We start from the raw sequence: 26800 nt of genomic DNA on the forward strand, positions 1-26800 counted from the left end.
AACCACATGCAAGGTATTAATCAATCTCTTCTTCTCACTCATTATCTGTGACAATTATTAGGACCTTTGAAGAACATTACCTGCCCCAGAGAAGCTATCTCATGGCCACTTTCAATCATTAGACCCCTTTGATCCAAAACTCACTACTATCTTAACTTTTAACACTGTGAATTTGTTCCACTTTTTTGAAAACTATTTAAATGGAATCAAGGGGTGCCTGGGTGGCTCAGGCGTTAAGTAAGCATCTGCCTTCCACTCAGGTCATGATCCCAGAGTCCTGAGATCGAGCCCTTCATTGCACTCCCTGTTCAGCAAGAAGCCTGTCTTTCTCTCTCTCCCACTCCCCCTACTTGTGTTCCCTCCTCACTGTGTGTCTCTCTGTTAAACACATAAATAAAATTTAAAAAAAAAAGATAAAAATAAATAGAATCAAATAATATGTATTTTTTAAATCAGGCTTCTTTTCGTATGTTTCTGAGATTCACTCAAGTTTTGTGTAGCAGAAGTTTGTTCATTTTTTTGCTGTATATTATTATAAAATGTGAGTACACCATATTTCACTTTCCTGTTCTACAGCTTATAGATTCTTGAGTTTATAGTTTTTGACTACAAATCTTGAACATATCTTGAAATTACCTATTGAGACAGGTAGATACAGATATTAGATATAGATATTTGTATCATATATATACCCAGAAGTACTTATGGTCAAATTTAGTAGATAGTGAAGAGTAAATTGCCAGTGGACATACCAATTGGCAACCCATCCAGCTGTATATGAAAGTTCAAGTTCATTTGTATCACTAAAACTTGGCATTGTCAATCCTTCTAACTGACTTTGCTGATAAGTTTGCAGTGGTATCTCATTGTACTTTTAATTTGCATTTCCTTTATGACTCTTAAGTTGAGAATCTTTCATATTTATTGGTCATATGGATTAACTCTTTTGTGAAGTACCTATTTAGGTCTCTTGGCTGTTTTTCTATTAGGTTTTCTGCCTTTTTTCTAATTGATACTAGATCTATACCAGAAATCCCGCCTGTATTTAACTACCTGTCATACTGGTCTCATTTTTGTCCTTCATATAGGCTCAAATTTTCTTCTTTTCAAGGATGTTTATGGGTTGTGTCTTCAGTTTTCAGGTTTCAGGTCAAATGTCATCTTTCATATAAACCTTCCTTGACCATCTCCTCATCTCCCCCGAAAGTGTGTATCATTCTCATATATCATCCTGTTTTTTTTTTTTCCTTAAGCATCCATCAACATGTGAAATTTTATCTTGTTTATTTATTGGTTTGCTTATATATACTGTCCACTTCGCTTCTTACTAGAATGTTAACTCATGTCTGTTAAGTTATCTCTGTTTTTATTCACTGCTATTTCCCTAGCACCTGGAACTTTTGTGTGACATGTGAGAGGTTTGAAGTAAGTATCTGTGAAAAAAATAGAATGAGGACACTTGGATGGCTCAGTCATTTGAGCATCCGACTCTTGGTTTTGGCTCAGGTCATGATCTCTGCGTTATATGCTCCATGCTCAGTGGGGTGTCTGCTTGGGATTCTCTCTCCCTCTCTCTCAGCATACCCCCAACTCGTACTCTTACTCTGTCTTCCAAATAAATAAATAAGCCTTTAAAAAAAAAAAAGAAAGAATGACTGAGTGAATCAAGGAACAAATTAATGCCAAATTTGAGATACTGTTCTTACTGATATATTTACAGAGGGGTACATATCATTTTTCCCCAAAGAGTATATATTTTTGTAGGTGAAAGGAATTTTCTTGAACTAGGATCATTGCCTGATATTTCTTATGTGCATTATAATTATATTCATAGTAATATTACTTAACCCCTATTGATCTTCATTTTCCAAGGTGACACTAAGAGTAACCATTATTGATATATTGCCTGGTACACCTTTACAATGCTAAAATTTACAAGTCCATAAAACATTTTTATGATTTAACTTTTGTAACAAGAAGTTGTTATAATTGGCAAAATTATAAACAAGTACTTTGGGTACACAAGGGTTTAAGGCTATTTAATTAGCAGAGACCCTGCAGGTTGAAATTTATTGAAAATTTGTAGTTTGATGGTTTATTTGGAAACTTGTTTTCATATTAAAATATTTCGTCAGAATTTTCAATAATTGATTTTAATTGAAGTTCTGATATATGGACTGTAATTATGAGCAACATACATAAAAAATATTAAATCTGATAAATTACTATTCAGAATTTTCTGTCGCTACTTACCACTTTGATATATGTAGATCAATATCAATTTTTTAAATAAAGATTTTATTTATTATTTATTTGACAAAGTGAGAGACAGAGAGAGGGAACACAAGCAAGGTGCATGAGAGAGGCAGATGCAGGCTTCCCACTGAGCAGGGAGCCTGATGTGGAACTCAATCCCAGGACTGGGACCATGACCTGAACCAAAGGCAGGCATTTAACCAACTGAGCCACTCAGGCATCCGGTTAGAATGTTTATTTCAAGGATAGATTATGTTGCTAAAATATTTTTAAGAAATTACTCTTTTATATTGTTAATTTTGTTCTTATATACTTATATTAGCCTTTTGTATTTATTTCCTATATTCATTTATAAAACTCATTGAAAATTTAATTTTATTATGTTTATTTAAAACACATATATACTTGCAGTCTGTTCTCATTATTCATGGTCATTATGTTCTCCTACATTATTGTGAAAACAATATTAGCAAATTCTGAATCCTTGCTCCTAGAAGAAATGCAGAATTAGATTCCTACAAACCTTTGGTCACAACATTTTCATTAATCAATCAATACAAAAGCTTATTTTTTTTATGTATGTTTCTGTTTAAAGATAATTTATTTGATCTATACTATTGATTCAGTAACACTGAGCTCATGACCAACAGCACTTGCCTGAACAAAGCTTACCTAGCAGATTTTCTCCTTAAAGCACATCTCTGCCTTCTTGAGCTTAAGACTGCTAGCCCGCTGGGGGCAGAGGGGGGAAGATAGGGGGACATCATTTTTAACAATAAAATCAGTTACTGAAAAAATGTGGCACTAAATAGATCACAAAATGGATACCTCTTTATAGTATGAGAGCTGAAACAAGAAGACATAACATTGCCTTGTGAAAGTGCAGCAAATATTGATATTGGGGGTAACAAATACTTTATAGAAAGTAGGCAAAATTGCAAAAACGGAGTCTGTAAATAATGAAGATTGATGTATAGTTATATAAAACAATACAATTTTAAATTATCCAAGATAAAAACTTTAGAAAATAGAGCAGAAAACAATTTATAATCTTACCAGCATAAGATTCTTTTTTTATATATTTTTCAATTTTTGCCTCTGTTGTATATATTTTCAAATATTGCAGTTTGTTTTCCACCCAGTGTGCTGCTGGAGAGCCCTTCACCTCCTCCATTAATGGGTTTTAGGTGGAGCTGTCTTTACCCATGCTTTAAGGATGGGTATGTGACCTCTGCTTTAAAATTATGGTATTCACCCACTACAGTTACTGATACTGGGATAGAGCCAGTGTGGTGCCATAAGATTTTTGCTAGATTCCTGCAGAGACACTTGCTCTTTTGTACTGGACTTGAATTTGCTGCCACCATCTTTTCCATAGAATCTAAGATTGAACCTAATGCCAAAGGAGGCAGAGTAGAGAGATTAAGAAAAACCAAATCCTAATGAAATAATTTAATTGGTTCTAATTTATTTTTATAAAATTATATATATTTAAGGTGTATAATGCAACATATATATATATATATGAAGTGATTACTGCAATCAAGCTAATTAACATATCCATCATCTCACATAGTCACCTTTTGTGCATGTGTAGTAAGAACACTTAAGATTTACTCTTTTAGCAAATCTCAAATATATAAATTATTAACCATAGTCAACATGCTATGAATTAGGTCTCTAGAAATTAACTCATTTCTGTATAACAGAAACTTTGTTCCCTTTCACAAACATCCCCATTTCCTCCCCACCCCTGATAACTACCATTTCCTCTGCTTCTGTGATTTTGACTTTTTTTCAGATTCAGTGACAGTCATCCAGTATATTTTTTTCTGTGCCTGAATTATTTCATTGAGCATGATGCTCTCCAGGTTCACCCAGGTTCATCCATGTTGTCAGAAATGACAAGATTTCCTTCTTTAATGCTGAATGATAGTCCAGTGTATGAAGTATAGGTTTGAATAAAGTAAACAGTGTCACAGTGAACATGGGAATACAGATATTTCTTTGAGGTAATTTTATTTTCTTTGGATATATACCTGAAAGTGAGATTGTTAGATTATGGAACAAATAGGTTTTAGGTTGTGCCTACATGCATATGTGTTTATGTGTGCATGCATCCTTGTGATTGATCCTGGATGAAAACAACAACTGAATTAATTCCACATGACATTTAAGATCATATGACAACATTCAGTTGTTCAGGTACAGGTGATGACCGAGTTCATCAAAAGAAGATCAAAGGCAAAGAGGTTTCTAAAGATTTTTGAAGGGAATAATTTTAATTATGGGCCATAGAATCCAAGCTGGAAAATGATATAAATGAAGACAGGACTGAAGTGTAATGTATGATATGTTACTTGAAAAGTGATTGGTTTTAATGGACTTTTTGGGAGGACAAGAGGATTAGAGAAGCTTGCAATTGATATTTTTGCGGGGTGATAATACTGGAAGAAAGTACTTATGGAAGAGAATGGTTAAAGTGAAGTGAGTAGAAATAGAGAAGCAGAGTTGAGTATCAGAAGATGGCAGAGCTATGAATTGGACATTAGATGAGGACAAGGTGTTTACATTTCCATCATACGAGTAATTCCATATATAAACCAAATACAGGTAAGTAATTTATAGGTACTTAGCTTAATTTTAGGGTTCAATTTTGCTTTGGTAAAATAAAAAGAGATTCAGAGTCAAGATCTCTATCTAAACCTGAGTTTGCTATAAATATGTGTCTTAGACCAAGGAGAAAAATTTTGATGTTTATCAGGTGCTTGTATCTCCTGCCCCCATCCTACTCATACATAACCAAGGTCTCTTTCTTCTGCCAGCAAAGAAAACGGAATGTTCAGCCAGCCCTTTCCCTTTTGAGGATAGTTTCAAATAGATGTCCCACCTTTCCATATTTAAGCAAAAGTGAAAACCTATCCATGTTTCAAGGTCTTGACTAGTCCTGGGGTTACAACTATGTCTGTCCCCCCCAAACTGAGATTTGTGAGCTATTGGAAGAATATGTATATGGTCACAGCAGTTCCCTTTCTGGGCCACCTTGTCAGACTGCAAGGTAATTTTGCTGAAAGTTACGACATCAGTGATGAGCTTCTTCTTGGAGTCCATTGTTGTGAGTGGAGGACCTGGCCTATGCCCAGGGATTTGGCTAGTTGAGGATCATATTTTAGGAGACTGAATCATCTCTGTGTCCCACATTCTTCCCAACACTCATCACTGCCTTCTTTTAAGATTTGTTCCTTATTAGTAATAAAGTATAAATCTATTTAGTAATTCTTATCTATATAAATATCTCCTAAACTAATTTGATCTTGTCATTTGTAATTATTCTTCCACACCTTGCTGGAGGACCCATTTCAAGAATCTCAGTCTGGGGGCTCCTGGGTGGCTCAGTAGGGTTAAGCATCCGACTCTTGATTTTAGCTCTGGTCATGATCTCGGGATTTTTTTTTTTTTTTAAAGATTTTATTTATTTATCAGAGAGAGAGAGGGGGAGAGAGCGAGCACAGGCAGACAGAATGGCAGGCAGAGGCAGAGGGAGAAGCAGGCTCCCTGCTGAGCAAGGAGCCCGATGTGGGACTTGATCCCAGGACGCTGGGATCATGACCTGAGCCGAAGGCAGCTGCCTAACCAACTGAGCCACCCAGGCGTCCCGATCTCGGGATTTTGAGATGGAGCTCCACATCAGGCTCTGCGCTCAGCTGGGAGTCTTCTTGAAATTCTCTCTCACCCTCTGGTTCTCCCGGACCCTGCCCTCTCTAAAATAAATAAATCTTCGGGGGGGTAAAAAAGATTCTCTCTTTCCCTTTCCCTCGACCCCTCTCTCTCTGCACTCCCTCTCTTAAAAAAAAAGGAAAAAAAAGAATCTCAAAGTCTGATTATACAGGTAGATTATTTTCCCTTTGCTTTGTCATGTGGATGTTAACTTGACCTAAGAACCCAGCAAGAAGAGAGAGATTGAATACTACCACAGAAGTAGTTCTTTGTAGCTCCAAATTCAAGACTTTATAGATCCTCACTTAATCTCTAGTATTTTCAAACTCTGGAGCCTAACACTGTTAGAGCATTTGGTTTATTTCAGTGATAATTCAAAAGCCTTTTCCCCCATTCATGGCAGTGTCCCTTCTTAATGTTTTCAATTTATAGTAGTAAACACCCTCTACCAGTGGTTCCGTAGTCTGTTGTATGACAATAGCATAGTATTCCAACCTTCAATGGTTTCAGTCATAGCCAATAAAAAGAGAGATGGGGGCGCCTGGGTGGCTCCTTGGGTTAAGCCTCTGCCTTCGGCTCAGGTCATGATCTCAGGAATCCTGGGATGGAGCCCCGAATTGGTTCTCTGCTCAGCAGGGAGCCTGCTTCCTCCTCTCTCTCTGCCTGCCTCTCTGCCTACTTGTGATTTCTGTCAAATAGATAGATAAAATCTTAGGGGGAAAAAAAAAAAGAGAGAGAGAGAGAGATGAACGCTGAAGCAGTCTAACTATTTCCACCACAGACCTTTTGTTTTGGATGAGGAAAGACACCGTTTCTAATGATTAGGTATCTCTGAAGGCTGGATTAGAATGAATTTTTAGCCTGTTAACTTCTCTGTTAATTGAGAGAACGTGTCTATTTAGTGAAATCATGAAATGGTGCCTAAATCTGGTTTCTATCTGTAAATATATAATCTTGAGCCCTGAATTCCCAACTAGAATTCACGTTCTTTTTGCCTTAAAGTAATTCCTAACTTGTGAAAGGTTGGTACCCAACCCCCTGAGAGGTTATGGTGAAGGTTAATTTGTGGTTTGTTTTAGAGTAATGATTTAATACGAGGTAGAGTTGAATATTTTACCATTACCCCAAACTCCCATTTGGTAGTCCTTCAAATATATCTCAAATCTCAGACTTTCTTCTTCCTGTCCTAATAAGGCCCCCTCAGTGTCACACTAAAAATATATATAAATATTATTTTTGAGAGCACTGAATGGGAGCCTGGGTGGAATCAGTTGGTTAAGTGTCTGACTCTTGATCTCAGCTCAGGTCTTGATCTCATGGTCATGAGTTCAAGCCCTGTGTTGACATGGAGACCTGCTTAAAAATAAATATAAATAAATATTGAAAATTAAGTTTTTATGAAGTTTCTTAAGACAGTGACAGAGAGGAAGTCCTTCATAATATGATGTAAACTAAAATTTTCTTTACCCACTGTACTACCTCAAGTACTTCTCCAGCTGAGTCTCCCTGTTGCATCATCAGTCAGATAATGGCTTTGATACAAAGATGGCTTCTGGTTCTAACAACACACCTCTATTTTTTTGTAATCTCATGTGTTAGAAAAGGCAGAAACTAGGTAGTGTATTTAATATAAAAAGCACTTTGAGGAAGTCCTTGACACCCATCTATGGAAGTCTTGCTGCAGCTGTAAGAAAGCAGTTTCTGAGAAGCTGGAGAAGCAGGGTATCAGAGCCTCTATTTCCACTGAGGAGTGGTGACTAAGGTTTATTTAGATGGGGAACAAAAACCCTAGTTTTTAGTAAGGCTGTATTAGTTTGCTAAGGCTGCCGTAATAAAGTACAACAGAGTGAGTGGCTTAAAAAAACAGAAATTTGTTTTCTCATAGTTCTAGAGGCCAGAAGTTTGAAATCAAGGTGTCAGGAGGGTTGATTCCTTTGGAGATCCTTGAGGTAAGGACCTGTTCCAGGCCTCTCTTTTTGGCTTGTATATAGTCACCTTCTCTCTATGTTTTCATATTGTCTTCCCTCTGTAGGTGTCTGTCAAAATTCCTCTTTTGATAAGGGCACCAGTCATGTTGGATTAGGACCTACGCTAATGACTTCATTTCAAATTAACGGCCTTTTTAAAGACCCTATCTGTAAGTACAGTTACATTCTGAGGCACCGTGATTTAGGACTTTAACATATAAATTTGGGGGGGGGGCAGATATAGTTCAGCCCTTAACAGTGGGTTTCCAGCTTTTGACTTGGATACTTACAGTTAAAGACATTTTCTAGAATGGTTTTGAATTGGTCTTTTTTTCTCCATTTTCACAAACTCTGAAGCCAGTACTAGCTTACTGAAAGAAAAACGTGCATAATATTTGAGATAGCAAGTGTTTCATTGGAAAGCTACATGCCACTATAAAGTCTTTATATCTCCTTCTAATGAATGAAATTAAGGGAATTTCAGGGAAGAGAGGTATGATTAATTGTGTGATAGCCCATATGTAATTCTGTCCTTCTATATTGAGAAGCAGTGGTTGAGACATTTTTCAAATATGACTGGCTATACTTGTTTTCCCTCATAACAATAAATTTTGTAATAATACATCTTGGCATTGGAAATATATATATAAAATAATAAAAGTATATTTAAATATATATAAAGTATATATAATATATGTAATAATAATATGTAATATAATATATAAAAATATTTTAAAAGTATATATAAATATAAATAAAAGTAGTCTTGACACTGGAAGTATTTGTTAAGAGTTTTGAATTAAGGTTTTACCAAGGTTCAGATCACTCAAATCTTTACTACTGAAATATTAATCAGGACACACTACACTTACCTAGTGTAAATACCTTGAAGGAGAAAGTAATTCCTAAACATACAAAGAAGTAACTTGACTGTCTATGTTGTATCTTGTGTCTCTTCCCTCTATGTTAATATTTGATAAGGTGTTTCATTTATCTAAGACTTCTAAAGCATAACCAAAGTTGTCTTTGGGAAAACTGGCATCTTCTAATTTAGAGATCCTCTATGAAGAGTACCAAAACATTACTATATATTGTTATATAGTATATTATATATATATATATATATATATATATATATATATATATAGTATTAATATGTTACTCTGAAACTGAAAATGTATAAGTCTTCAAAATGGCAAAAAAACAAAGGCTAATGCTGCTTGGGTTTCATTTCTTAGAATGCTTACCATGTTGACTTTTGTTTGTTTTATGTGACCAGTGATTTGACTAAAAACCTGCACGATTAACTTTTAGTTGTAGATTCAGTTGATCTTTGTGAAGTATTTACCTTTGTAGAGTGGGCATTTGACTTGTTTTAACCTATTAGAATTTTTTGTTTTATTTTGTATTAAAGAAAAATTCTGGAAGAAAATAAGTACATATTAATGCTGAGTGGGTTGGTTTTTTGGGTGGCTTATTTTAGTCAGGATTTCTGTACATTGAGATATTACATGATTCATGAATCCTGAATCTGAAGCTCTTCAATTCTAAAATCTCCATTAAAAGCCTTTCTTATTTAAGCCTAAGCCAAAGTGCTCTCTCATTGCTGCTTTCCTAAAAGTTCAGGGGAGAAACCCCACAGGTCAACACTTTTTATAGTGAGGGAATAACATTTTGCCTACCTTATAAAAATGTGATTCTTTAAAGATTTATTTATTTATTTATTTGAGAGATCGAGATCACAATTAGGCAGAGAGGCAGGCAGAGAGAGAGAGGGGAAAGCAGGCTCCCTGCTGAGCAGAGAGCCCGATGCAGGGCTCCATCCCAGTACCCTGAGATCATGACCTGAGCTGAAGGCAAAGGCTTAACCCACTTAGCCACCCAGATACCCCTAAAAGATACTATTTTAAAGTAAAAGAGACTTTTTAAAAAAGTGTTATCTTTAAGAAGTTTTAAAAATTGGAGAGTACATATAATAGCAACAGTGAGCCACTTTTATGGATACCCTGTAATTTTATAATTATTAATCTAAAATTAAAATTCTGTACTTCTTTCCTTCAGAAGAACCTACACATATGCCACCCTATACACAAACTACATAGTGAGTTGGATGAGTTCTCCAGTAGCCTTTGAGATACATTATAAGGTCTTAGCCATTATCATGTCTCTCCCGAGTCATATTTGAATTTTATTTTGTGCATTTTGGCTGATATTGTGATATAGGACCTACTAGAGTATAGATCATCTCTACTTCTGTATTTGTTACTAGATCAACCAGTCTTCTTTTTTTCCTTCTAACTCTCTTGGTTCATGGAGTTGTCCTACACTTTGTATTAATATATTCAAAATCACGAGTCTGTTTTATACTTTTTGTATTGTTGAGTAGTGATAATCAGGCTTATACTAGCATATTAAATTTAGTCTCCAGGGGCACCTAGGTGGCTCAGTGGGTTAAAGCCTCTCCCTTCGGCTCAGGTCATGATCCCAGGATCCTGGGATCGAGCTCCGCATTGGGCTCTCTGCTCAGCAAGGAGCCTGCTTCCTCCTCGCTCTCTCTGCCTGCCTCTCTGCCTACTTGTGATCTCTGTCTATCAAATAAATAAATAATCTTTAAAAGAAAAATTGTTTTAAAAAATTTTAGTCTTTTAAAAAATTTAGAAAACAGTATAAACAGAAAAGCAATCTTGAAGCTTCTCTGCTTTTCTAAAGCTCTTCTCCTGAGGACATTCACTCCATACAATATACTTTCTAAATATTAGCCCATATGTCTATATATTGGAAATATTTCATCTCTGTCTCTTTCTTACCTTTCAATTTATTTTATGGTTTAATTTTTTTGAATTTTAATTCCACAGAAGATTTAATCTCAATGTGTTCAAGTTTATCAATCTTTTAATGACTTCCGTGTCATATATACAAACACATTTAGACTTCAATATTTTATCTGCTATTTTGTAATTTTATCATTTTTTACATTAGTGTTTAGTCAGTCTGGAATTTATTTTTATAAATGGTACTAGATTGAGATGGACCTTCATTTTTTTTTGAAAAATTATTAATGAATGTTGAATTTCTCACATACTTTGGGACAGCAAATATGATGATGATTATATAGTTTATCTTGTGTAATCTGTAATGTGACATGTCATCATTAACAGTGCAGGTCTCCAAGCAACACACATATCAGACCTGCTGGAGCAGTATTTACTAGGGAAAGCATAGAGGAGTAGGGGTCAGAACCTCAGTGGGTCACCATTGCCTCATTCCAGTCTAAAGCAGAGCATAGCAATCTCTTTAGGCCATGTGACAGATTCTACTAGTGGGAACTTGACCACTGGAATATGAACTTTTAATGAGTAATTAGAGAACATCAGCTCCTCCCCTGGTATGATCAGGAACCAGAATACAGTAGTAGTATGATGTGGCAGAACTTTGATTTCAGCACTGTCCTGACAGCATGGCATTCAAGATTGATAAAAAATCCTAATGTAGCTGAAATCTAAGACTTCTGGTTATAAATAGAAGATGGCTGCAAGTTAGGGGCACCTGGGTGGCTCAGTTGGTTGAACATCCAACTCTTGATTTCAATTCAGGTCGTGATCTCAGGGTGGTGAGTTCGAGCCCCACGTTGGTCTCTGCACTCAGCCGGAAGTCTGCTTGAGATTTTTTCTCCCCCTCCCCTCTGTTCCTCCTCTTGTGTGCACACACTCTCTCTAATAAATAAATAAATCCTTAAAAAAAAAAAAAACTGAAAGTTAGCAGGATTGCCATGCCAGTGGACCACATCAGTATACATGATTGATTGTGTTAATGCCAGCACCTTCCCTAACGTGAGTACCACTGGAGGTGGCAAATGGGTTCAAACATTATAGCAGATCAGTATTTACTGCCTTAGGATCTGAGCTATAGCTAGTTTTTGTGGAGCTTTGTAAGATGCCACATTTTGGGTAGGCCATCTTGCAAGGGACCATTCTCACAACTAAATAACTTTTACTTCCCATTGCCTATTTGGCCAGGATATTTTTTTTCTTAATATTCTAACACATGTGATTTACTTTATAGATCTGATCTGCTTTAGCTAGGATTTCTTTTTAAAGATTTTATTTATTTATTTGACAGAGAGAGATCACAAGTACACAGAGAGGCAGGCAGAGAGAGAGGGGGGGAGGGAGGCTCCCCGCTGAGCAGAGAGCCTGACCTGGGGCTCCATCCCAGGACCCTGAGATCATGACCTGAGCCGAAGGCAGATGCTAAACCCACTGAGCCACCCAGACACCCCTTAGCCAGGATTTTTAAAACTACTTTCCTAAATGAAAGTAGCATAGTTTTTCCTTTTCCTATGCTCTCATTATCTGGTTTTTTAAATTTCCTTTTGAATTAAAAATATTCAAGGTATACTCTAGGAGCTTGTACTTTTTTTAAAGGTTCTTTAGTTATGTTTCTAATATGATTTATTTCTGAATTTTCTCTTGTTCAAGAACCAGATTTTGTTTTATTGACTGTTATTGAGTTAAGTTTGTGTACCCCCCAAATTCATATGTTGGAACTCTAAGCCCCAACTTGGCTGTGTTTGAGGATGGGGCTGCTTAGGAAGTAATAAAGATTAGGTGAGGTCCTAATAGTAAGAGCCTGATCTGTTAAGATTAGTATCCATGTAAGAAGAGACTCCAAAAAGCTCTTTCTCCTTCTCTTTGCACATGTACTGAGGAAAGGCTGCAGGAGAAAGTGAACAAGATAGCCATCTTCAAGCCAAAGACTTACAGCCTGCAAAACGATGAGAAATAAATTTGTTTTCTGTTGTTTATGACTGTTACATAAAAGGTGCCTGTGTGGCACAGTTGGTTAAATATCTGACTCTTGACTTCAGCATAGGCCATAATCTCAGGGTCTTGAGATGGAGCCCTGTGTCAGGCTCCATGCCTAGATTCTCTCTCCGTCTGCCTCTCCCCAATGCTCTCTCTTTCTTTCTGTTTCTTAAAATTTAAGTCACCTAGTCTATGGTTTTTTTTTTTTTTTTTTTTTTTTTTTTTTGACAGAGATCACAAGTAGGTAGAGAGGCAGGCAGAGAGAGAGAAAGGGAAGCAGGCCCCCTGCTGAGCAGAGAGCCCTATGCAGGGCTTGATTCCAGGATCATGACCTGAGCGGAAGGCAGAGGCTTAACCATCTGAGCCACCCAGGTGCCCCTATATTAGTTCTTTGGTTTTTTTCTGTATTGTTTTTTTTCTTGCTTCTTTCCTAGTTTATTAAATTTCTCTTATACATCATTTTTTCAAAGTTTGGGTTTCATTCTCTGAAAAACCCTTAGTTCAGTCTTGCAGTATATTAACCATCTTGACAGTGTATTGATTGATTTTTTAAAATTTTAGTGGTCAGATTTTAAATTTCCATGGTATTCTGTTGTTTTTTTAAATGAATATTCATCCATATCTTTCTAAAGTTATTAAATATTTTAAAATGCTGTCCTTCTCACTTTATTAAGCTTATATTTTATAGGTACTGAGTTCTTCCTTTTGTTAGGCTTGTTTTCTATCTTTCATACTTGCTTTTCTCTTTGATTATTGTGATTGAGTCCTCAACTATGTATTTGAGGTTATGAATTGTCTGTTGACTTAAGCTTTTCTCCATATATGAAAGGAGCCGTGGTGGGATAAAACTTCTGGATGGAGTGAGAATAGTATTTGACCGAACATCTGGGTACCCTGGCCCATCCAAGTTGAGAAGTAAAACTAACATTACCCACCCACTGTCCCCTATCTCCCAGCTCACAGGTAGAGGTGGGGATGGCAGCTTGCATTCCTGATGCAGCTTGCTGGTGCCAGAGGGGTTGACCACATAGACCAGAGAATACAGTCTTTCAAAGTGTAAGTTACTCTTGGAAATCCTTGGATATGTTGTAATTTTACCATCTGGAATTCACCAGTCACAAAATACATAAGCCTTCTCTGTCGCTTAATACTTAAGTGTGCATTTCCAAAAACAAGCAATCATTTTTATTATTATATGATCATAACGTAGTTATCAAAGTCAGCAACTTAACTTTGATGCAATACCATTACTATATGGATCCATTTTAAAGTCTCTTGTTACATATTGCAAAATTTCACTCTAGAGTTTCAACCAGTTTATACTTTTGTTGGTAGAGTATGGCAATTTTCAATAATTCCTTACCATTTTAAAATTGTACATTTCTGTGGTTTTGAACTTTGCTGAATTGATAACCAGCTTCTTCAGATTCATTCCAGTAGAGCCCCTATTTCTTTGATGATGTTGTTGTCGTTTAATATAGATCTCACTATCCTCCTCTGTATTTTGTGTGTTTTTCTTTTTCTTCATGGAATCTTCCTAAGAATAAAAAATAAAAAATAAATTCCAACTCTCAGAGTATTCTACACTTGACTGTTCCTTGTACAAAAGCATTTTTATCTATTACTGTTATCTATTACATTCACTTAACATTTTTTTTAATTATCTTTCCAACCTCTCTATGATGTAATAATTTTGGAGATAAAAAATTATGAGAGGTTAATTTCGCAAAGTTATAGAACCAGTAATTGGTAGACTCTGTACTCCTCTTAGACTTTGTGACTTCAGAGCTAATATCTTATCAAGCTGATTATGTGGGAAGGACAGTGACAAACTGGATCAACATTTGCCAAAGGGAATTCATACCTGCTACATTTAATTGTCTGGATGATAGTGATAAAAGCATCTTTCATGAGAGATGATACAATGCATCAGACTGAAGACCCTGGATGGGGATCAAAGGTAATGAAGAGTGCGGTGTTAATGATTGACAATAAATGTAGCTTTTAGTCTAATCGGATTGCCAGGTTAAGGGATATTATGTATGAACTGAAGACAGAATAGACCGTGAAAACCAGCACCTCCAAAGCAAGTAAGGTTTAGCAGGTCTTCAGAGCTGACGAGACTTAATAACACAGATGTGATGAAAGGGTGGCTGATGAAATTTGGGACTCTTGATACATGGTTAGAAAGAATGAAGCACAGAAGCTGATAATCTGGTAGAGGGAGCAGAATATTTTTGAGAAAGAACAGCCAGAATGGATAAATCAAGAAACACTAACGCAGGACAACTTTTAGAAATCATTTGGCCTTATTCTCCCACATTACATATAAGAACACTGAGCCCCTCTTGAGATTACAGAGTTACAAAGTTGCATAACCAAGATTAGAAACTACAGTTTTGATACCAAATCCTGATCTTTTTCTACTGCCTCTTGAATATTATGAAATTATCATCTATAACATTAAAATTATCTTATTACCTCAAATTCTCTTTGGAAGCTAAAAATTGAAATTATGATACAAAAATGCCTGAAGTCTAAAGACCTTGAAACCCATACTACTACTTTTCTTCAACCCAAAAGAGTGGCATTATCTGGGGTAGCCCATGGTTAAAAATGGAAACACTTCCTGTAACAGCAGTTTTGGAAAACAAAAGAATAATGACAACTTTTTTCATTTGGAAGAACAATCATTATTTTTCTCATTCACATACAAACAATAAAAACAATTTCTGTTATAAGCAGTCATTTATCTTCATTCCTATTCTGTATGTATTTTTCACACTGTCTCATTAAATTCTCATATTGTTCCAAACTCCTTGGATATGTTGTAATTTTGCCATCTGGGCTTCATCAGTCACAAAATACATATACATTGTAATAAAAATGGATGCTTCACAAGGATTCATATTGGCTATAGTCCATCTTAAAGGCCTTTGTTCTGTTAAACAATGGAACTATGTAATATTTCAATTCAAGAACAGTAAATCTTATTTCTTAATTTTTTCAAACTCTACTAGCAACATTCTAAAATAATGTTCATGGATTACATAAATCTGTGGAGAATTTATGTAAAATCCACATAGACTTTTTTATTTTCTTATTTTTTTGAGCTTATAAATTTTACTTTAATGCTACAAATACCTATAATAGTAATTATGCTGCATAAAATTGTTTAGAACTGTTTAGTTGGGTTCTGCAGACCTTGGTGGCCTCTTTACTAAATTTAGTTTAGCCAGTAGTATGTTTAATGTATTGTTACAAATTAAAAATTGCTCACTAATCTTTTTCCCATCCATTGGCTAGTTTTAGATGTTCCACAGCAATATAGATGACACTGAGAAAAATTAGAGAAATGATAGGAAAAATTCCTGCATTTTAATTATTTAGGCATTTGTGGATCAGAAAACAATGTTTCCATCATCAACGCCTTCACTGTTGGAGATACAAAAATAATGTGTCTGTCCTCAGCTCACAATTTAATGATGGAAAGTATGGATTAACACTATAATATGAACCAGAATACTAACTATGAGAAGTTAAGGAAAATGTAGCAGGAAGAAATTGCAGCTGTTTGGGGATATCCAGAAAGACTTCTTGAAGAAGATGGCATTTGAAGTAGAGCTTGAAATTCAGCAATTTACAGGTTAAGGTGGAATAAGGAGGATAACATGAGCAAAGGTATAGAGACAGACACATTTGGGGTTTTTTTGGAAAATGATAGTTATTTGATAATGTAAGTTGATGCAGTTTGAAAGAGTAATAGAAGAAATAATACTAGCTAGCAGACATTTAATGAGCACCTACAGTGTGCTCTGCTTCTTGCTACATACCCTACATACTTTATTTTATTCAACTTTAAGAACCTGCTATGCAGCAGGTGCTAGTATTATTATTCCCACTTTTTTAAAGATATTAAATGATTTTCCAAGGTTTTACAACTATTAAGTTGATGTTCTTAGATCTTAATCCAGGTCTGACAGGTAATAAAACCCATACTCTTAACCACTACAATACAAAGTTATACTGTGGAGATTTCAGATATAAAGTGGAGACCTTATATTAGCAATGGAAAACTCTGTGTGTGTGTGTGTGTGTGTGTGTGTGTGTGTGTGTGTGTGTGTGTGTGTGTTAGCAAGAGGACCAGTTATTAAGAGTTTCTAAAATTAACCTATCATTAGTGAGTTAAAAGAATAAATGTGAGGTGAGAGAAATAGACCAGCTCGTTCATAGGCTTCTTAGAGGAGTCTGAGTGAGTTACTGAACTGAGCTGGGTTTATAGGTGGGATCATACACAGAGACCCTTTAAAATTTTAAAGTTATAACAAAATGACAAGTATTCAAAGAGAGAGGATGAGAAAGTAGGCAGTTTCAAAGTTGGCTCTGGGTGAAATTCAAGCCTAAGTAGCAATAATGGTGAAGAGAGACTTTTGAAGGAAATGAAAACTCGATTTGGCCCAGATTCAGGGTACCTGAGGAGCATCCAGGTGACACTGTCAGAATTAGTTGGAATATAGGTATGAAGGTGAGACTTGAGTTGGAGAATTGGTAGCTATTTGCATAGGAGAGAGTGTCAAAGCTATTTGAGTGAACACCAAAAGGAAGAGAATAGAAGGAGAAGTTTAAAGACAGACTTTGAGAAAAGCCTACATTTAGGAACTAGGAGGAGAAAGAAGAACTAGTGAAAAATCAAAGTTAGAGAAAAATCCTTTCAACTATGTGATTAGAAAGTCTCTGGTCTCCTTTAAAAGAAGTGTTTGGTAAAAGCCAGATGGTCAGGCATTTAAAAATAAGTAGATGCCTAGGATTTCTGGCGAGTAGTTGATACTCTGACTTCCTGTTGTGTGACTCTAGAACTTTTCTCTAGAGAAACAGACCCATACTTCAAATTACCTATCTAGTAGAACTATAGGCATCTTAAGATCAAAAAGAATGTATTATTCCTGTTCCCCAAAACTCAAACTTGTATTTGTGCATTTGATTATTAAACCTATTCAATTATTAACTCCACTGTTCATTTGCCCTAACCAGAAATCTTAGATTCATCTGCCACTATCCTCCCTTCCTTATCATTGGGAACCTTCCACTTCCAAAACCAACATACACTTGATGATTGCTATATACTGAATGTGTATCCCCAAAATGTGATGGTGTTGGGAGATGGAGCCTTTGGGAGGTAAATAAATTGTGGGGATAGAAATGCTCATTAATGGAATTAATTCCCTTCTAAAAAAGACCCCAAGAGATGCCTTGCACCTTCTACCATGAGAGCTAACTGCAAAAAAGCAGCCATCTGTGAACAAGGAAAGGGCTTTCATTAGACAGTGAATCTGCTGGAGCCTTGATCTTGGACTTCTCAGCTATCAGAACTGTGAGAAACAAGTTTGTGTTACCTCTAAGTCACCTAGTCTATGGTACCTTTGTTATAGCAGCCCAAATACCTACTGCTTAGCTTTACTTCAAGGACTTTCACTCCCTGCATTTGGGGCAAGCTCCTTGATTGCCCCAGATTTGGTTCCAGTGAGTTCTTATGGCACAGGCTGCAGTAGTCACCCCACCAGACGGTTCAGGCAAAGGATTTTGCTGCATCCAAGTGGTACTGTTCATGCATCATCTCTGCCAGGACACAGAGTGCACAAGCCATGAGATCATGGCTATTTCTGCCTGGTGTGTGACCCAGGCAGAAAATCCCTGCAGAGGTAGAGTCACCCCAGAGAAAGAGCAACCACTATAACACTCCTCAGTGGAGCTGTGGGAGGCTGCCCTCATGACTAGGAGCCACCCATGGGCAATTCCAGTCTAGGAGAACCACAGATTGTTACTTTAACCTTTAAGAGCTAGGTGTGGGCTGCTTCAAGCAAATTCACAGGGTTAGGGGCTGCCCAAAGCCATGGGGCAAGGCCATCTATAGCCTTTGGGACCTAACCCCATCTGTATCATCCTTTGTTACATTCGTCTAGTATTTTATGGAACTTAATTTTATCTGTTTCTCTGTCTGAACTCAAAAGGAGAGATTGTTTCTTATTCATCTTTTGTTCATAATCCTGATATCCGTGACTGACATCTAGTAGAAACTCACTACATGTTTGAATTAATGTTCAAAGTCAATCATTTATTTAACAAATATTTATTATCAAGTATGTAATACACTGTACCAAGAGCTCAAAATAGGCTAATAGTACTCTTAACATCCCTAGATAAGGGACCAAAGATTTTAGAGTGATTAAGTCATTTGTTTAATAAAAAGTAGTAGAGCTATTGGACAGAAAATTGAGTGTCTGTGACCATTCATAACTATTACCTTGAATGAAAGAATAAATAATAAACAGCCTGAACTTAAGGCTGTATTATTTTGGATAGCTGTTCTATGATTTTTGTTTTCAAATTTATTTATTTATTTTTTAAAGATTTTATTTATTTATTTGACAGAGAGAGACACAGCGAGAGAGAGAACACAGCAGAGGGAGTGAGAGGGAGAAGAAGGCTTCCCACAGAGCAGAGAGCCCGATGCAGGACTTGATCCCAGGACCCTGGGGTCATGACCTGAACAAAAGGCAGATGCTTAATGACTGAGCCACCTAGGTGCTCCTCCAATTTATTTTTTAAATTTTCTTCTGATTTCTATGGTTCAACGTTAGCTAAGTCATGGAATCAAAAATTAAAAAGAAATCATGTAAAGCAAGTATTAATGCTTTGCATAACTTTGCATTTAGCAATATCTTTATAATCTGTAGTGTGAAGTACTCAGGCATAATTTTATGGGGACCCATTTAAAGACTCTAGAAGTTTCCAGGGGTGTTTCAGTGAGTCAGTCAGTTAAGCATCTATCTCCGATTCAGGTCATGATCCCGGGGACCATGATCCCAGGGTCTTGCTCAATGGGGAGCCTGCTTCTCCCTCTGCCCCTCTTCTGCAAATCTGTGTGTGCGCGCGCACACATGTGTGCACATTCCCTCTCCCCCAAATAAATAAAGAAAATCATTAAAAAAGAAAAAGGCTAGATCTAGACCACATTGTCTTTTCCTGCTTCATTTGCATCTTCTGTATGTGCTACTAATTTTTTTTAAAGATTTTATTTATTTATTTGACAGAGATCACAAGTAGGCAGAGAGGCAGGCAGAGAGAGAGGAGGAGGAAGCAGCCTCCTGCCAAGCAGAGAGCCCGATGGAGGACTCTATCCCAGGACCCTGAGATCATGATCTGAGCCGAAGACAGAGGCTTAACCCATGGAGTTACCCAGGTGCCCCCATGCTACTAATTTTGAAAACCAGCAAAGTGTTGGAGAGGAGGTGATAGAGATCATGAGAATCTGGTTTGAAAAGAATAAGTGTTTTGTAATCTGTATTATAAATTCTATTAGCCTGGATAAACTGTGTCAAATCTAAAATACCAGAGGTTTAAGTTAGATGCAATTGAAAATGAGTATCACTGTCATTTAAGTAATAATGACATTTCCTTAGTGTTAATTTATCTTCTCAATATTATCCACTGTGAGACTCAACTTTCTAAGAAAATCTGAAAATTTTATCTACCATTTAAAAGTAATCTTTTAATCCCCTTAACATTTTATAATAGCCTATCAAAATGGATTTTCCTAAGCTTTCTATTGAAATAGTACCATAAACTTAGAGTACTTTCTCCTTTATAGCAGACCAATAGTTGCAAGATGGACAAAATCCTAGGCAGTTCAGTGATAGATAGCAATCATTTTTCACTTCCTTTCTATCTCTTACACATTATTTACATTATTAGTGTTCTCTTCAGTATGCTGTTTCCTTGTAGAAATACAAGTTTTCTTAGCAATAATTTAATCTAGATAACATAATCTGTAAACCTGTTGAACTAGTTAATTATAACTCAAAAATATTGCAGTATGGTAAAGCTAACTATATAGCTTAAGAGCACCTCTGTGAAGCACTCTGAGTTGTGGTACTTCTCACCTCTGCCCTCTTCCCCCAACACACATGCTCTCTCTCTCAAAAAAAAAAAAAAAAAAAAATGCACCCAATATTGGAGCATCTAAATATATAGAACAAACATTAGCAAATCAGAAGGAAGAGATAAATAATAGTAAAATAATAATAGGGAACTTCAGTATCCCACTTTGAACAGTAGATAGATCATCCAGACAGAATATCAAGGAAACACTAGACTTAAACTACACTTCAGACCAAAAATATCTAACATATATGCAGAACATTCCAACAGTGGCAGAATACACATAGTATTCAACAGTATATTAAAAGGATTATATGTCCTGATCAAATTAGATTTATCCATAGGTATTTCAACATATTCAAATCAGTAAACATGCCATAATGAGAAAATAATCACATTATCATCTCACTAGATGCAGAGGAAGCATTTTACAAAATTTGACAACCTTTGATATAACTCTCAATAAATGAGGTATAGAAAGAATGTATCTCAAAAAAATAAAAGGTCTTAAATAACAAGTTTACAACTAACATACTATGATCAGGGACAAGACAAAGGTGTCTGCTCTCATCACGTCTATTCAACTTAGTACTGGGAACGGTAACCAGCGCAATTAGGCAAGAAAAAGAAAAGGCATCCATATCAGAAAGGAAAATGTAAAATTGTCTTTGTTTGCAGAACATACTATCTTAATAGAAAATCCTAAAGACTCCAATGAACTTAGTAAAGTTGCAGGCTACAAAATCAAAATCTGATTGCATTTTTATGCACTAACAATAAACTATCTGAAAAAGAAATTACAATCCCATTTCTAATTACATCAAAAGGAATAAAATACCTAAGAATAAATAAAGGAGGTAAAAGTTCTGTACAATGGAAATTACAAAACATTTCTGGAAGGAACTGAAAAAGACATAGATAAATGGCAAGATATCTCATGTTCATGGATTGAAAGAACTAATATTCTTAAAATATCACTGGTACACAAAGTGATCCATACATTCAATTCAATCTTTATCAAAATTCAAATGGCATTTTTTACAGAAATAGAAAAAAGTAGGCATAAAATTCATATGGAATCATAAAAGACCCCAAATCACTAAAGCAGTTTTGAGCAAGAAGTGCAAAGTTGCAGGAATTTTACCTCCTCATTTCAAACTATATTTCAAATCTATAGTAATCAAAATAGTATGGTATTGGCATAAAAACACAGATCAATGGAAAAGAATAAAGAACCCAGAAATAAACCCACATATATACGGTCAACTAATTTTTGACAAAGTCACCAAGAATACACAATAGGGAAAAGATAGCATCTTCAATAAATGGTATTAGAAAGTTGGACTGTCATATGAAAAAGAATAAAACTGGATCCTTATCTCATACCATACATAAAAATCAACTCAAAAGGACGAAAGATTCAAATTAAGGACCTGAAACTGTAAAACACTTAAAGAAAACACAGAAGAAAAGATCATTGAGATTAGTCTCATCAGTGATCACCAAAACCAAATAGGTAAGATTATATAAAACTAAAATGTTTCTGCACAAAAAAGGAAACTATCAACAAATTTAAAAGGCAACTTATAGAATGGGATGAAACATTTGCAAAATATATACTTTATAAGGAGTTAAAGCCAAGATATGAAAAAAAATCTTACAACTAACAGAAATAATAGTAATAATCAGGATTTAAGCAAAGGGCCTGAGTAGACATTTTTCCAAAGAAGACATAAATACAGCCATCAGATATATGAAAATATCCTCAACATCAATAATCATCACAAATGCAAATAAAAACCATAATTACATATCACCTCAACCCTATTTAAGATGGCTATTATCAAAAAAAGGATAAGAAATGTTGGCAGGGACATGGAGAAATTGGAATCTTGTACACAGCTAGTGGAAATGCAAAATGATACAGCTACTATGGAAAACAGTATGGGGTATTCCTCAAAAAATGAAAAATAGAACTACCACAGGATCCAGCAATCTCACTTCTGGGTATGGATCCAAGAGAACAGAAGTCAGGATTGCAAGGACAAATTAGCCCTCCCATGTTCATAACAGCACTATTCACAATAACCAAGATATGGAAACAACTTAAGTTTCTGTTGATGGATGGATGAAGAAAGCCTACAAGGAAATATTACTAAGCCTTCCAAGGTCTGCAAAATATTGGATATGGATCAAGTTGGGGCCATTTTGCTAAGTGAAATGAGCCAGTTACAGAAAGACAAATACTGGATGAATCTATTTATATATAGTATCTAATATTCAAATTCCTAGAATCAGTGAGTGGGACTCAAGGGGGAGATGGGAAGTTATGAATCAGCAGGCATGAAGTTCTAATTAAGCAAGATGAATAAGTTATACAGATCTGCTTTACAATATTGTACCTATGGTCAACAATATTGTATTATACACTTGAAAACTTGTTATGAGGATAGACCTTATGTTAAGTGTTTTTACCACAATAAAATAAAATTAATTTTTTTTAAGATTTATTTATTTATTTGACAGAGATCACAAGTAGGCAGAGAGGCAGGCAGAGGGAGGGGAGGAAGCAGGCTCCCCGCTGAGTGGAGAGCCCGATGCGGGGCTCGATCCTAAGCCTGGGATCATGACCTGAGCTGAAGGCAGAGGCTTTAACCCACTGAGCCATCCAGATGCCCTTAAAATTAATTTTAAAAAGACTGAAAATAAATTAACCAAGCACCAACTCAAAGACAAGAAAGATAAGATCAACAGAGAATGCCTAAGAGAGAAGAGGAAGGAAAGAATAAAGTGCAGCTATTAATTAAATAGAATTCTAAAAAATAAATGGGAAGACTCAAATTCTGCTTGTGTTTAAAAAGTACTGACAATAAAATGAAGAAAATAAAAAAATAAATGAAGAAAAAGAAGATATAAATAAATTTCAGAGTGAAGGAGAGAAACGTAATAAAAAACATAGTAGATACAATAGTATTCTTAAACATAAGACAGAATTGGGAATTCCCCCCTTAGGCGAACTTTAAAAAAAAGGAGACATTCTGTTCTTCATTTTATGAGGCTATTTTAATCTTGATATCAAAACCAGACAAAGGCAAAAAAGAAGAGAATTGAAATTATTAGACCAATCTTATCTATAAATAAATATATATGTAATCTTAAATAACTATTAATAAGCTAAATATAGCAATATATGTTTAAAATTTCTCATAACACTTAATCATGTAACGTTTACCTAGAATGCAAGTATGATTTGTTATTAATACATTCATTGTTATAACATACCCAATTAATACACTTAGACAATCTTTGTGTTTACTTCAACACATACAGAAAAGCAGTAGATAAAATTCAACAGTGGTTCATGATAAACAAAAAATCCTCATAGTAAACTGGTAATTGATGGGAAAAATTTTCTGGCAACTTTTTAATGGTCTCTATCAAAAAATAGACATATTTGGCTTTATAGTCCAATAGTAGAATCATTCTCTTTGAAATTAGAAAAAGATGTCTCCTATCATTGGCTTCTATTCCATATTATCCCTCTCTTAGGCAGTATAATAAAAGATGGCACAAGGATTGAAAATAAACAAAACTGCTACACACACACACACACACACACACACACTTACACCTAAGGTGAAGTGAAATGCAAAATACTGTCTTGCCCAAGGACAACTGGTGAACAGTAAAGCCAGGAGTTCACAAATAATTTGGCTCCAGTGTCCAAACTCAACAACTTGTGCTACTGTCCAGTGGCCCAGAGAATTGAAGAAAGGACTAGTCATTTCAAATGCAATCTAAATTGCAGTCATGCTTCTCATAAATTTCCTCACCAGTTATATAATTAACCAGAAATTTTGCATGAATATTATTAGCAAAATTTTATTTCTCTTTTAGTAGATTCAGTTCTTTGTGTTTTTAGATTTGTCCACTCTTGATATGATAAATAGTGTCTCAGTGAATATTGTTGGGTCTTTGTATATGTAGGATAGTTTTTTGAAGTTCATTTTCTGTGGATACATTCATACGAGTAGTATTAACAGGTAAAAAAAATTGTAAGCTGTGGCTATTGGCATAAATTGGCAAATTTCTAAAGCAATTTGTGGTGACCCTGGAATTTGATGAGTGAGTTACTAAATATATGATTAACTCATGAATTGAGAGCTTCTTTAAATGGTGCTTACCCTGGATAGTAATGTTTTGCTAACTTGTGAATGTGGTATATTGAAGTCATTCTTTAAAATAGGTTTCTATTGCAAAATAAGTTGCTAATTACTTTTATTTTATTTTGGTTTTATTATTTTTAGTATACACACAGTTATTATTGAAGCTAGAAGTTGGAAGCTTAATCATACAATTCTAACATTTTATATGTTTAAAATTTTCATAATAAATTCTGAGAAATGCTTTTTTCAAGTTGCTTGAATTAATGGATAAAAAGCAATATTATATAAGCAAAAGGTCTCAAAAAGCTCTTTCTCTGATTTTGGCTTGAACTTTCCTTATATCCTTGAATCTTTATTCTTTTCTTCTTATTTGTTTTCCAGATTAAATGCATTTATGGAAAAAGAAAAATTGGATAGTAAGATAATAGTAGAATATTGTAACACTGCAATGGATCCCTCAGCAGAAAACAGTATGTATGTAAACAAAGTATGGGTTCAATGTGAGAGTGAAAGCTGTTTGAAATGGAGATTGTTGTCAAATAAGGATGCAGCCAGAGTTGACCACAATAAACCATGGTACTGCTTCATGAACGCTGATTCAAGATACAATAACTGCTCTGTTTCTGAAGAAGACTTCCCTGAAGAGTCTCAGCTTCATGAAAGTGGATTTAAGATTGTCTATTCACAGCTCCCTCTTGGGAGCCTGGTTTTGGTAAAATTACAGAATTGGCCAAGGTAAAGTTGTTGTTGTTGTTATTTCAAAATAAACTGTTAAGTTATGAATTTTTAAAACTTTTCAAAGAATCAACTTTTTTTTCTACTGTTTGTCTAATTTCTTATTTATTGTTTCCTGGTCTCATTATTATTTCCCTGACATTTTGGGGTCTAATTTTTTTTTCTAGTTTCTTGGGTTGGAAACTTTAAGTAACTGATTTAAATCTTTCTTCCTCTTGATGTAGACAATTACAGCTAAAAATTTCTCTTTAAAGACAACATTAGCTATATCCCACAAATTTTGGTATATTGTGATTTATTACCATTCAGTTTCAAGCATTTACTAATTATCTGTGTGATGTCTTCTTTCCAGATGATCTGTTAGAAGTATATTTTTACCTGATATTTGGGGATTTCTAAATATCTTATTGTTACTGAGCTCTAATTTAAATCTATTGCCCAAAGAGTATATTTATGACAATTACTTTGAATTCTTTATCATGCATATTACTTATCTCTGTTTCATTTGGCTATTTTGTTGTGGTTTTGTCTTGTTCTTTCCTTTGTGACATATTCCTCTTCGTCTTCGTTTTGTCTAACTCTCTTTGTTTCTGTATATTAGAAAAGTCAGCTATGTCTTCTGATCTTGAAAGTCGTGGCCTTATGAAAAAGAGGTTCTGTGGTGGCCCTTAGTGCAATGCTCCCTCTTTCTCAGATCCAGGGGTGTGTCCTGTATGGGTTGCTTGCACCCTACTATTATGGCTGAGCTATGTTTGCCTTTAGTCCAGTTGGCTGCAATGGCCCACTTTGCTTGTTGTGGATACAGTGGGTGACAGAGTTTCATCTTTGTGCCATTAAGGGGTCAGTCTGGAGCTGCCATGGGCTTCTGGTTGGGTGGCAACAGCAATCAGACCAGATGTCTGTCCCCAGTCTGCCCCGGGAAGGCTGTAGTTGAACTGATCAACAGGACATTTTCTCTGTGTGGCCAGCTGTAAGTTTTGGCTCCTGGGACTATGGGAGCAATTAGTGTGTGTGGTTATCTTCCCCTCTCCCAAGGAAGAAGTCATTTTGGAGTAGCGCCAGTCCCTGTGGGGGTTGCTTGCAGGTAGAAGCTGCTTTGGAGGACACCCGCTGAGTCTCTTTTGTACTTTTATATGAAATGAATTCTGTTCCTTAAGAAGAGGTTTTTTTCAGTCTATTTTCTCTCTGTTCAGATTGGATCATTTCTTGCCTCTTG

General features: G+C 35.5%; 1 protein-coding gene across 8 annotated transcripts in view; it reads left to right on the forward strand.

Annotated features, from left to right (window-relative positions):
* ZCWPW2 (zinc finger CW-type and PWWP domain containing 2) overlaps nt 1-26800 on the forward strand; it is a 125148-nt gene that overhangs the window by 11059 nt on the left and 87289 nt on the right. For 3 of the 8 annotated variants that reach the window (XM_082728945.1, XM_082728951.1, XM_082728947.1), the window contains exons 3-6: nt 8006-8110; nt 13702-13801; nt 14517-14705; nt 25231-25584. In XM_082728945.1, the coding sequence (XP_082585071.1) occupies nt 14662-14705; nt 25231-25584 (398 nt within the window). In that variant the 5' untranslated portion in view covers nt 8006-8110; nt 13702-13801; nt 14517-14661. Of the gene's footprint in view, nt 1-8005; nt 8111-13701; nt 13802-14516; nt 14706-19836; nt 19986-25230; nt 25585-26800 lie in introns of all 8 variants that reach the window. The other 5 variants (XM_082728949.1, XM_082728952.1, XM_082728946.1 and 2 more) reach the window with 4 other exon arrangements.

This window comes from Mustela nivalis (genome assembly GCF_964662115.1).
Source record: "Mustela nivalis genome assembly, chromosome: 1".
Classification (NCBI taxonomy): Eukaryota; Metazoa; Chordata; class Mammalia; order Carnivora; family Mustelidae; genus Mustela; species Mustela nivalis.